Here is a 13,947-nt window from a genome sequence, read left to right on the forward strand (position 1 = left end):
CTGCAGTACAAGGTAGCATCGATTGAACCAAGTAGTTACTTGGAGGTTGGTGAGAGTGGTGTTGAGACAGGTTTAGTTCCATCCCTCTTTGTATGTTGTAAAAGCTCTAGGATATATTTACATTGAGATGAAAGAAAGACACAATTTCTATTCCAAGTCTGTTATAACAAATTCTTTTCCAAGGCAATGCAAAAGAGATTGAATAGCTAGGGCATTGTCGCCAGTCGAGACAGATGAGAATAGAGACAAGGATGACATGCTTTCACATGATGAACAAATCAATTTGAGTTAAAAACATACTAAGACATTGGAACATATAAACCTCTTCATTTAAGACACCATGCAAGAAAGCGTTTTTGACATCTAGTTGATGAATTGGCCAACATTGAGAAATAGGCAAGAGAGCACCAAGTGAATGGTCATTGGTTTTACAGCCGGACTGAATGTGTCAAAGGGTTGTTGATTGTACCCCTTTGCAACAAGATGAGCTTTACGTCTCCTTATGTTCAAGGTTACACATTTTTTTTTGTTTTTGGGTAGTTTTAAAATCTATCTTGATTTTAGGGTGATAGAAGAATCAGAGAAGAAAGAAAAAGAAGAAATTGTAGATCTGTCATGGCAGCTTGTCCTGTTTACATACAACCCAAGTCTTCTCAGTCTCAATAGTTCAAGTTATTAGTAGAAACTTGAAATCATGCCTTCCATATACAAGATATTTATTTGATTGTTCTAAGACAGACAATTTTTTTAGCTGTGGTTTTCATTCTTGGTTTTTCGTCTAGTCTACGGATGATACTGAGATGATTGGACTAGGAAGAAGATGGAACTTTTCCCCATATTTGTCAATAAGTACAAAGAAAAAAAGATTCGGAGGATATTGGACGGGGGTATCTTGTCTTGTTCACAAATGACCAAGATGGTGATAATGGAATGTCACAAGTTTCCCAATGTTGTTTGATCTGAAGGTGGTGATGTATTCCTACATTTTAGTCACTCACTACAATTCACAATAGATATTAGAGATCAAGATGACTTGCTAGCGTCAACTCAATCCCGTCCCAAGTTTTAAAACCATAGTGATAAAGTCCCTACTTTTAAAGGACAATAAGATAAATACTTCTTTCAAGAGAGATCAAACAAATGTTGCAATGTGAGCTAAACTATTCAGGAAAAAAAAAACAAAAAACAAAATAAAGATCCTTAGGTTATGATCCATCTGATGAGCCCATCAGTTGGATCCCACCAAAGTCCATCTCCACATGAACCATGAGGGTAGAGTTCCTGTGTCGTTACGAGTCTACACTAATGTGCAGACAAACTATGAGTTCCCGTGTTGTTATAATTTTTATTTATTTTTCTCTCCATCTCTTCTCTTTGAGTTCAAAATTATAAACCCCTCACAATCAAATGGATCAAACTACATGTGCTCAAAGGCAGATCATGGTCTTTCTGAAACTCAACCACAACTCTTAAAAGAGAGAGAGAGGCAAGTGCACGCAAGTAGTTACCTTTTATTACAACCACAACTCAGAAAGCTTTCTGAACCTCTTCATCTACAAGTAAAATCTAAAACTTAGGAGAAATCGATACATCTCATCAAAAGTCAACCAATAATAATCACATAAATAAACACAAAACAGACATACAAACAAACCTCTGGGCAGAAGTTTTTGGATGGTATTAATGTACATGAAATCCTCCATCTCTTCCTTCCCTTGTTCATCAAAAACTAGAGGAAAATTCTGGAATTTCGAACTAGATATCTGTCATGCAGAGGTCACTTAGATGCACATCACCTTTGCCATTTCTCTCTGAAACAAGTAGAATTCAACCAATTGTAAGACAATTTTTGTTTGCTCTACTGATTATCCCTTTTTGAATAACAAAGCGGGAGGGGATCACGGTAATCTCGCATTAGAAATTAAATGAAACGGCTTGAAGAAAGTAATACTAAATGAGAAGTAAATGTTTAAGAGATCTCATGTCAAATTAACGACCTCATCCGATTATTGTTAAATACACATTCCCACATTTTTTCCCCTGGTTTTGTCATTTTATTTATGTTGATATGTATCGAAGTACTATAGGATGTATCCAAATAAAGTATATTGTGCTACACAAAATCGTCTTCTTTGAAGATTAGGATAGAATATGATTTGATTAGATTAGGTTTCTTTGTACGAGAATTTGTTTCTATCTCGGATTGGTCTTTTTTTTTTATAGTTATGCATAAAGGTTAAATCCACGCTAGGAAGGACTATTTCCTATACAAGCCCTATTAAGGTTCATTGTAATTCAACTAAGAGAATCAATCTCATTCCATTCTTCTTCATTTATCAGAGTCATAACTTCTATTGAGAGGTCAATCTTGGTCTGTTGTTCTTCTGCAGCAGTGCCCCCGTTGTTGCTGGACCTAAATCTTTCCCTTGTTTTTCTATTTGCTTAGGTTTTTTTTTTCCTCCTTTAAAATAATAATAATAATAAACTCTACCTTCTTTTGTACTTCTATAAACCCTCATAATCCTTACTTCCACCCATTATCCTACTTCATATTTTGAAGAGATCATGACATACCTGATTTATGGAAGCAAGTGGGATGTGACGATGAAGGATTTCATAGACAGGTTGTGACCACCAGAAGTGCAATGGACATTTTACAACAAAATCAAACATTTTTTAGGGGCTGGAGAGAGAGAGAGAGAGAGAGAATATTCCTTCGGCATTCTCTATTAAAACATCTCATCCCAATAATCTAAGTCAAGCTTAACATTGACCAATGACAGAGCTAAAAATGGAGCAAGCATTGAGTTTGTTAACTGGTCCATTGGAGAGCACATTTTCATATTAAAATCCAACAAATTTCAATCATGCCTAAACCAATCATGGCCAACCAAGGCTCCTTCAAGTTGAGTTACTTGCTCCTCCTACTCTTCTACACATTTGGGCATATCATTATCTTTCTCGGGCATACAACTACTATGCAACATCAACAACATGGACAACGATCATATTCATTGATTAAGGTATTAGATTTTGTCAAATTCAAATCAATCTTAGATTGCCATGAGTTTGAAGAAAGGCGTTAGACTATCAGTTATAATGCACCGTAATAAAGTGTAATGAGATACAACATATCAATCTAATAAAGATTGGGATGGATCTAATTAGATAAAGGTTAGATTAGATTATGTTTGTTGGAGTTTACTTCTCTTAGGAATTTTTAATACATTCTCTATATAAACCCTATCAGAGTTCATATAATCTCAATAAAAGAATCAATATAAATTTTTTCTTCCATAAAATGAAAGTGATTAAAGAAATGAGTTTGACCATTCAATCAGTTTGTATCTTGGCATAGAACATGCTTACTTTGATAAACCCTACTTCATTAAAGACTTCTGCTGGCATAGAAGCATATGTGTCATGAGAAAATGGTACGTTAAGCACATATATTGATAAGAAGTGTATATCGTATGATGGTACCATCTGAGGAGAAGATTTAGAAGTTACCGAGGAGAATGAGTATGCTTTCCATTTGCACCATGTTGCACTTGGGATATTGAAGGCTGCTTGAGAGAAGAACCCTGTTTTCCATTTGCACTGGGTAGGGAATGTCGCTTCTTGATGTAAATTTCCTTGTCTTGCAAATCTGGACTAGACCTTGGAGAGTTGTTAGCATTGGCCTTGGCTCTTGCAGACTCTGTCGCTTGCATGTAACTGGGGATCGAATTACTAAAACTGTCTCTTGGCTCCTGATCAAGATGATCGGATCTTGCAGAACCAAATGAATTGCGCCTCATCCCATTTTTTGCATCCTTTGGCAATTGTTCCATACTATGTCTCACAACTGAATCATGGTTTCGATTCAATGAGGATTCCTTGCCCGCTGACTGAGATTTCCGGTTTTGTCCACTTTTATTCAATTTGTTCCTTTTAGCTTTAACTGATGTCTGACTTGATGGTGTCCCATGGGATTCAGGAGCAGTTATATGGCTTCTTGGAGATGCTTCTGGTGATGGTGATGGTGCATGTGCTTGTCCATTAGTTGTGGTGTCTACAGCTACTCCATCAACATACTCGAGCTTCTCTTGTTGAACAGAGACAGAATATAGTGAATTCGAATGTGATGTGGAGGAATTGTTCTTGGCATCAACATATAGATTTCCAATATTAGATGCATTTTCTACAACTTTGGATTCATCTTCTAATTCCCCAAATGCAACTTCGGATCTATCAGGTGAATCAAGTGTGGAAGAAATAGAAAGTTCGGTGCCACATTCCGAACCCCCAAGATGAAATCTTGGATCATAAGTGATCAAGTTCTCGGTCAGGCTGAGTTCCTTGGTTGTCGTAAGAGAATCTGATGGATGTGAAAGGGTGTCCAATTTCACTTCTGCTTCATCTTGATGAGAACCGATTGGCCTACCAGAACTTGCGGCGAAACTCAGCTCTTCAAATTTTGACTGAACAGCAACAAATGCAGGACTACATGACTTTCTTGGCACAAACACAAATTTCTTGCCATCAATCTCCAGCTGTTCATTGGGAGCCTTTTTAATAGTATTATTTTGTTGCTCATTGTCAGCCTCGATATTATTTGAGACAGAATCAAGTACTGTTTGAGGAGAAGCACTTAATTGCATCTCTGTTTGATTCACATTTATATTTGATGAAGTCTCTTTTGGCTTGCTCAAACTGACATCCTCGAGATAAGTCTCCATATCATCATCACTTATTGAAGAGATTGGAAAACTAAACTGAAAATCGAAGTTATCTGCATCGTAAGTGATCAAATTCTCTTCACTCTCAAGTGGCATTGCTGCTTCCCTAATACAAGACTTCAAATCTGCTGCTTCCCCATTCTCTGGACTAATTTGTGGTTGCGGAACGTCAGACGATGATACAGACATCCATCTCTCCAACCATTTCCATGCTGAATCGGATCTTGAAGGATCACATTTAATGTGAATTGGTTTTTTCTTTGGTGCTGATTCCAAGAGCTTTTTCCACAAAGAGATATCCAAATCAGATATAGACAACTCAAAATGATAACGAAGGTCAGATTAAAAAAAAATCAATCACCATACCTGACGAGCGAACCCATTGCTGAGAAATTTCTCCGCACTTGGTCTTGTTCCTGGACTTTCTTTTCCCTGAAATAGGACAGGAGGATCAAGTGGAAACAGCAGCATTTGTTTTCAAAACATATAGGTAGATGGATACTATTATATATCAATAATGACCAAAAAACACGTGCCCATATTCATAATGATGAGAAAAAATAAAACACAATGAATTACTTTATAAAAGCTTTCACAAGTCAAGACTCAGAAAGCAAGAGATGGAATTTTTTTTTTTTTTTTTTTTAAAGAGCTGCTATTGGCACCCCAAACTTTATTTATTACACCCCAATTTCTTAGAATATTTAACACTCCAACTAAAGATTGAAACATATCCTTCAAACATTACAAAGGTTTGGCTCAAATTATAATCTCAACATTACAAAACATTACAACACTCATTTCAAACAATTTCAGTAGCTGTTTACAATAATGATTAGGCTCATATAAAATCCTAAACCCAAAAGAGAGAAATCTAGCCAAAAAAATTAAAAAAATAAGAGAGCTTCTATTGCCACCCCAACTTCTACCTATTCTCAATCACTCACTAATTATCTTTACTTTTAATTGGGGTGTAATAAGTAAAAGTTAGGGTGCCAATAGTAGCTCTCATAACTAATTTTCATTACTATTAGTGGACAGGGTAAATCATATATATTCTCAACAAGATGTAATCACAGTAAAGTACTTGGTAGAAAATGTTAGTAATTTAAATAAATAAAAAATTAAAAAAAGCATTACCAAGGGCTCCACACACTGGTTATTTTTCTCATTCCTTGTATCAAACTTTGCTTTTATAACTGAGTCTCCTAATGCTTTTTCAACACGGCGAGCACGAACAAGAGCCTGCATTTTGACAATGGCTTGAATACAACGAAGAGTTCCTACTGCCTGCCTCCTGACTAAATGTCCACGAACAACAGCTTGCAACTTAACTACATTCTTAAGCTTCAAGAGAATTCGGCGAGCCTCGCAAAGTTGATGAAAAGAAGAAAAGTTAATAAAATAAGAGATCTTCTGTGCTAATTCTTTGTTGGTATCATATGAATTGGTGTACTATTAGTAAAAGTTGGCGTGGCAATGAAATATCTCTAAAATAAAATCCATCAGAAAAAAAAAAAAAAGAAGTTTCAGAAACAGAAATTTGGGAATATAAGGTACCAAATATCCTCGTATAGCAGACTGGATGACAGTGGCAACATTTTCCTCGAGATTGGGATTAATCTTACTGGCATTCTCCAAGGCGGTGGATGAATCAATCTTGCTGTCTCTCTCTGTGGAAATAAAGGTGCCAATCTTACAGTCATTTTCTGTTGCAATTAAGGCATCCGGTACTCCAGAATTCGCTGCAGTTGGCAATGGGTTTACAGAGATTTTCTCAGGAATGGTAGGATTATTCTGTGGATAGAAGTCAATACTCTCCTTATTTCCAATAGATGGTGTTTCTGAGATCATAGTGTTGCTTAGCACGCGATGCCTGGGCGATCTCTTCCGGAAACTCCATTGTCGCTTGTCTGTTGAACCTTTGCTCTGGAATAAAGTTTATATAAAACGGTTAACAAAGGGTACATATTTGGATCTAACCTGTCATTTGTTTCTATTAGAGACTCATTTTTTGAATCTATGAACAAAACATTATCGGAGATGATACATTTTCAATAACTTATGCTTATATATTTTCTATCATCCAATTTACAGCACACGTACATACCAAATGGTGATGAAATGGATAACTACGAATGCTATTGCGTGTGATGGATACTTACGAATGCTATTGCTCACCATGCAATAGTAGCTTCCTATGATCTACTCTCCCAACAGAAACCAAGTATAACTGATAATTTATAATCCGAAACAAACCCTCCAACATGACACTAAGGTCACAAATGTCCAACCAAGAAAAAGTTTTCTTTAAATAAAACTTCATCTACTTAAAGGCACAGAATACAAGAATTAACCCCTTTTCATCTTAGAGGCTTGTATAGGACTGAAACAAAATAAAAACTCATCACTTAACATCACGATACATATAATGTATCATCAACTCCATAATCAAAAGATCCAAACTGCAATATTTTTGCACGTTCAGCATGAAATCAAAGAAACCAACCATCTCATAGTTGAACAGTGATATTGTCTACTATCTTCACCTCTTCATCTAAAGTCAATCAAACTAAAGAAAAGGAAACAAGAATCTGTGTCAGAATTGCACCACTTGCAACTCTAAAACTGATTAGAATGCCATATTCAGATATGCCTCGTCAAGCAACACAAGGAAAGTTCTACAATGCTCAAAGTTCCTACGAAAATACCCATCTTTATATCTTCCGTCAACAAGATGGACGGTAAACCCTTCTTACTAAGTCTAGTAATCCTCCGTGATGCTTCCATAAAGCACTCTATCAAACAATTATGACTAGTAGCCAACAGAAACAGATGATTTAGAGTTTTAGCACTCTATCAAAACAGTGATTCAGCATTAATCAAGGTTCTCCTCTTTAATCATGAGAACTAGTAAGTAACCTCGTCATTACTCCTTTTCAAAAAGGTAAAAAAGCAATGCAGATACAAAAATGAAGGATCAGAGTCCTAATCGAACTAAAATGCAAAAATCTGGTCCAAAATCCTTAGAAATTAATCAAAGATAGATACTTCTGTCTGTTTGAGATCATATACCAAAATAAAGAAAATTACAGAAATATACCAAATTGGAATTCAAAACTCCAAAACATTCCACACTCACAATTTTGATTGAGGAAAAAGACTACGCAGATACAAAAATAACAGATCAAAATTTCAAAGTCCTAATTTCACATTATGAGCATTGATCGAACTAAAATGCAAAAATGACGGATCAAAATCCTAATTTCACAGCACCAGCATTTATTGAATTTAAGAGCGAAAATTTGAACAGTAACCAAATAAATTAATCAAAGAGAGATACCACCACCAAAATACAGAAATGTACCAAAATTGGAACTCAAAACTCCAAAACATCCCGCATTCACCATTCCGATTGAGAAAAACAACAAATAACCGATCAAAATCCTAATTTCTTAGTACGAGCATCAATTGAACTAAAACGCAAAAATTTGAACAAAATCCTAATTTCTTAGTACGATTGAACAAAATCATATTTTCTTAGTACGAGCAGTGGTTGAACTAAATCTCGAAAATTTGAACAAAAAACTTTTAAAAAATTAAGCAAAGAAAGATACCGCGGTCCTTTTGAGATCATATACCAAAATAAAGCAAATTATTGAAATATAGCAAAATTCGAACTTCGATTGAACAAAAGGCCAACGCATATACAAAAATAATGGATCAAAATCCTAATTTCTTAGAACAAGCATCGATCCAACTAAAACACGAAAATTTGAACTAAAACCTAAGAAATTAATCAATTAGAAAGACATCCGTCTGCTCGAGATCGTATTACCAAAATAAAGAAAATTACAGAAATATATCAAAATTCGAACTCAAAACTCCAAACCGCATTCAACATTTCAATTGAACAAAAAGAAAATGCAGATACCACATTGACCATTTCGATTTCACAAAATCCTAATTTCTTACTACGAGCATCGATCGAACTAAAACACGAAAATTTGAACAAAGACCTTTGAAATTAATCAAATCTAGATACCTCAGTTCGTTGGATATCATCCTCATCAACTGAATCACTCCCGCAAGTAATGATCTTGAAGCAAGAGCTCGTCGACCTCACCATCTCTCTCTCTCTCTCTCCGTATGTGTGTGAGACCTCACACCGAGAACTGTGTGTGTGTGTGTGTGACCTCACACCGAGAGCTTGAGCATTCGGACCTGAACTCACTTCTGAAATTTAGATAAATCCAACTCTTGAGTCCGCCATTTATCGAGTTCTGTTTTTTTAAAAAAAAAAACACTTACCATGTGCGATCTTATTTCCTTCCAAACTTAACGCAGTTTTTAAGTATTTTTGAAAAAAAAAAAAAAAATTGGACCGAAGCGGTGGTCCTTATAGGTCCATCCGGATAGACTGTGGTCAGATAATAAATTTTCATTTAAGTTTCAAAAACTGAGGTGGTATGTTGTCCCATCCATTATCGTAAAATTCTCCAAATTCTTCTAAAACTTCATCCATGGTCACGTTAAAGCGCAATAAATACGTTTTGAAAATTGAATTTTGTATTGAAAATACCCTTTCAAAATTTTATTTTTACTAAAATACCATTGGATTCCAATCCAAAGTGTATTATTTGTTGGGTATCACGATTTTCGCATGTATGTTGTACAGGAGGAGGTTACATAATTACGATTTTACCCATATCATATATTTCTCTGTCCAGAATATCCAAAATCATGGGGTGGTTCATTAACCCGAACCGTTCTGATTGAGAGCGTATTATATATTTACGTGTCAATTTCAAATAATTTTGTCCTACTTGATTGGTATCTCGAGGAAATAAACACGTTATACATTGCAGGGGAGTCTTAGTGCACCACGTGATCAGATAATGTGCACCACGTGTGACTGCAAAAGCTACAAAGATAATTGTCGGAATAAAATTTGCTATCCTAGCATAGAGAATAAAGTTTGATATCTACAAACCTCAAATTTCCACGTGGAAAACTTTCTTTCAACTTATTTATCTTCAAGCTTTACAGTCTACCATTAATTATAATTTTGCCCCACTAAAAAAAGTAAAAATAAAATTTCTTGACTCCACCCCTACTACGATGTATCTGATAAGCGAAAGTTGAACATGAGAGTCATTAACTCTTGACAAATTATTAAAGATTTTGTGTTTGAAAAGCTCAACCCATGAGAATGATCAACTTACCAACTCTCCAACTTCCTAAAATTAAAAACATTTCAACTTTCATCCTAAGAGTTGAAAGTAGGCAACTCTTTCTCACTCTCATCCCTTTTTTTTTTCTTAATTATTATGATATTGTGAAAATTAAATAAATAATAATAATAATAATAGTGGTAATAATAATAATAAAGTTGTATTATTATTTTATTTAGTAATGAGGAAAGAAAAGATAATCATATTAAAACTAAGGTTTTTTTAATAATAGTAATAATTATAAAATTTATATTACTATTTTATTATAATAATGAGAAAAGAAAAGATAATAAAAATAAATTAATTAATTAATAATAATAATAATAATAAAACCTATATTACTGATTGTTTGTAATAATGAGAAAAATAATTATAAAATATAAAATATAATAAAAAATAATTATAATTAAAATTTGAAAAAATAATAAGAATAAATAAATAAGAATTCGTCTTCAACTTCAATTAGGAAATTGGAGTTACGAAAAAAAGAAAAATTCTCCTATCTCCCAATAGAGTTGGAGCTCCATATAACTCTAATGTGAATTCTTGTGATCAACCAAACACAAAAGTTATAATTAATACTCACTATCAACTTTCAAAAGTTGAACTTCTTAGAGTTGATTACTTGAAAGTCCAAATCTCACAATAAACTCTCACTTATCAAATAGATCCCTAATATTTTCATTAGATGATTCATATCCATTAGAGTTGACAATGTTTGAGTAGTGAAATCCGACGATTGCAATTGGATTTTATCATGGGCTTCAGGAATAGGCCAAAGAATGATATCGACTTGCGTGAGAGCTAAAGTATAATTTCAAATGGTCTAAAGAGAAATCTTTGATTATTCAAGGACATTGCCTCGCATATTTTTTTTCTTCATCTAAGGATGAAAGGTGATTACAAATTTTTTTTTGATAAACTGGTGATCAACGGGACGATTTTCGCATGTATGTTGATAAGAATCCAATGATGACCTTTTGTTCAATTGTTTGACGGCTTTATTTATCAAGGGAGTGGTTGACTAGCATGTAACCAAGATGCTACAACAATGGGAATAACATAGTTCAATAAGGAATCGAGGCGCTTGTGCTCTAGTGGTGATACCTAGGTCTAGCGCAACGAAGTGCCTTCCTTTGCAGGTCTTGGTCAATCATGCAACCTCGGCCGAGGTGATGGGTGAAGTGTTTAGTTATCATGATCGATTGTTAGACAATCAAGTTGAGGTGAACATCGACAATGTTAGCATGAATCTCAAGGTGACACATGTACGATAAATTAGATGTGTAAAATTTTGACCCACGCAATAATGCCCATCATAATTATAGAACTCATTGTTAAATCGACTCAACTAGTTTGGATTTCAAGAATACTTGTCCGTATAACTCATTTGAACCAATTGGTTGGGTCTGGCAGGCAATTTGGTCAAGTCAACATGGTAATGTAACAAGTCAAGTTATTTTTATTTTTTGGAAAAAAAGAAAAGAAAAAAGGATTCATTGTTTAAAAAAATAAAAAATAAATTTATATTTCCTTGACTCATCCATGTCAATCTGAGCCCCTCAGCCCTTGGCCCCTCCCCCTTCCCCTTTAGGTGAAAGGTCTCACTCTCTTGGACAATAAATGCCACCCTTTTCTTGGACTTTTGTTGGCACAACAAAAGCTTTTTCTCTAGTGGGATGCGAAGCCCATTGCGAGAAGTCACTCTTTGAACACGACATGTGAACTCCAAGAGCGATGTGCATTTGGTTGGCAATTTTAGGTACGGAACGTGTCTTCCACTTTAATCGAGCAATTTTGATTCGGGCCAAGCCAAATGGTAGTGGCCCATGTCACATGGGAAGCAATGCTTTCCCATCATAGTCACAAAATTCTCCCATTATTTTCAAAAAAATTTAAATCCTCCAAATAAATGATAAATTAACAAATTAATCAATGATTTATCAACTAATTTTCCAATATGAAAAGAATTTTACGCTTCATTCTTAAATTTAATTTCTTCAACATTCAAATCTCAAGACCAAGATAAGATTTTTAGGAAAATTGAATATGGCGGATGTAGATGCAAAAATCTTGGACTACCTCGAGATCTGTGATCTCCTGTTAGTTCTTCTTTGTTCATTTGAATCCTCCTGGGTGTATTTGCACTATAGAGTCTTTGACGCTCAAGTCAGTCCACACTTCACAGAACAATTTTGATAATTTTTCTGTATATGAAAATTACGTACCTTTGAATTGCATGAATGTGCCTTTTTTTTTAATAAATAAGGATCTCCCATTTCAGACATTTCTAATTTCATAAACCTTGCTTCATTAAGATTATCCTTTCTTAAAGTCGTTTTTACTTGGAAACCTTGTAACCTCATAATCCTTTTGGTTATCCGCTCAAATCAAATAACAATGAAGGATTTGGCATGATCTGTAACAACACACCATTTGAGAACATTTCCCCCAAACTCATGCCTTCTAGTTATGTACCTCAAGCTTTGAACCATCCTTCCTCTATCTTAGAGCGCTAAAACACAGTTCACATAATCCTATGTGACACATGTCACTATCTTGGGGTTTATAGATTTTGACTCTTCATAGTCGATTTTAGTAAGAAACCCAAAAACATCATTTCTATAATCCCCAACATTTCTTTAACTTTTTTATATGAAACTTCCTCAAATTTATCCAAATTAATTGAATTGTATACACACCAAAGAATTATAGAATTCGACCTTTGTTACTATGCTTCCCATATCACCAATCCACTAAGAGCTCATTTGCTTTGAATTCTAGAATCTCATACACGATTCTAGAATCCAATGCATCGTTTGATTTGGGTTATCCGTCATATTTTTTTCATTAAAAAAAAGAAAAAAGAAAAAGAGAGGAATAAAAACAAAGCTCAAGTCATTTCCTATCAGATAGCAATGAAATTATTTGTGATGCCTCTCTTAAACCCCTAAAAAAAATTACTATTTAAACATTCTTTCAAAAAATTTATTTTTTTGATTGTGACTCTTCTAGAAGTGATTCCATGGAAACACTTTTACTGAAATAGAACTGCCCCAGCCCAAACAAGCCCTTAAATGATTCGAACAATTCAAACATCAAACCAAAGGATCAAATAATGTTGATTTTAGCTGAGTCATTGTCAAAACTAGAACTAACATTCTTTTAAATCGTATAATCAAATTCTAGATTATCCAAAACAAAAATTTGTTTGACTCAAATAAATCGGACAAATCAAACCAAAGCTGATGATGTGAGACAACAATCAAAAAGATGATCCAATGTTGATTGAGGCTAAGTCAAAAGCCAAGAGAACCACAAACATGGGTCAATGAGGTTGATACAAGTCAAGTTTGAAAAATAGGGTTTCTTGACTAAACCCTTGTTTACTCGGACAAATCAAAGCTAGGTCGTCCAAAATTTGAAATCATTACCCAAACCCTCACACCAACACCGTCATTACCACCGCCACCACTACCACCACGTTGATGAGGGCTTTGATCAAACCATGCCTCACCTATAACAAGAACGTCGGATTCGTACATGGTGTCATCATGACCATACCAACAAGGGGGTCCTCCTCATGAAACATGAACATGAACCATCATTCAATTCAAACCAATAGGACATCAAAATTTCAAATGTAATAAATTCATGGGGTCTCATTTTCTCAATCTCATCCAAATGGGTTCACAACCACATATATTATATCAATCTCAAGAGCCCTTTCAATAGTTTTAAGTCTATTAAGTCACATCTTACTAAGAATAGGACCAATATGTGACCCATGGGACCATCAAATTTTGTTCCATTTCCTAACAAGCTTGTCAGGAATTATGTAAAGTTGGTACCACCTACATCTCTCCATGATTGACTTTAGAAGCAAGCATCAATGAGTTCCCCCATACAACTTTCCTCATACAGACCTCTAATTCCAATTAAATATTTTTTAAAGTCACATTCACTCCACTATTAAAACAAATTTCTAACAT

General features: G+C 34.6%; 1 protein-coding gene across 2 annotated transcripts; it reads right to left on the reverse strand.

The window, feature by feature from the left end:
* Positions 1 to 1,424: 1,424 nt before the first annotated feature.
* On the reverse strand, positions 1,425 to 8,973 carry LOC147405059 (protein IQ-DOMAIN 32-like). Of its 2 annotated transcripts, XR_015178059.1 has the most exons (7): positions 8,767 to 8,973; positions 6,282 to 6,650; positions 5,862 to 6,089; positions 5,088 to 5,153; positions 3,511 to 5,000; positions 1,655 to 1,811; positions 1,425 to 1,553 (listed from the first exon to the last, which is right to left on the reverse strand). XR_015178059.1 is itself a non-coding variant. In XM_086441162.1 (6 exons), exons 1-6 carry the CDS (start codon positions 8,848 to 8,850, stop codon positions 1,793 to 1,795), a joined length of 2,256 nt encoding a protein of 751 aa, XP_086297288.1. In that variant the 5' UTR covers positions 8,851 to 8,973; the 3' UTR covers positions 1,425 to 1,792. The 2 variants fall into 2 exon arrangements, 1 of the variants encoding a protein (XP_086297288.1); XM_086441162.1 differs by having other exon boundaries at positions 1,425 to 1,811.
* Positions 8,974 to 13,947: the final 4,974 nt, after the last annotated feature.

This window comes from Akebia trifoliata, chromosome 4 (assembly GCF_017979445.1).
Source record: "Akebia trifoliata isolate Shusen 1 chromosome 4, ASM1797944v1, whole genome shotgun sequence".
Lineage (NCBI taxonomy): Eukaryota > Viridiplantae > Streptophyta > Magnoliopsida > Ranunculales > Lardizabalaceae > Akebia > Akebia trifoliata.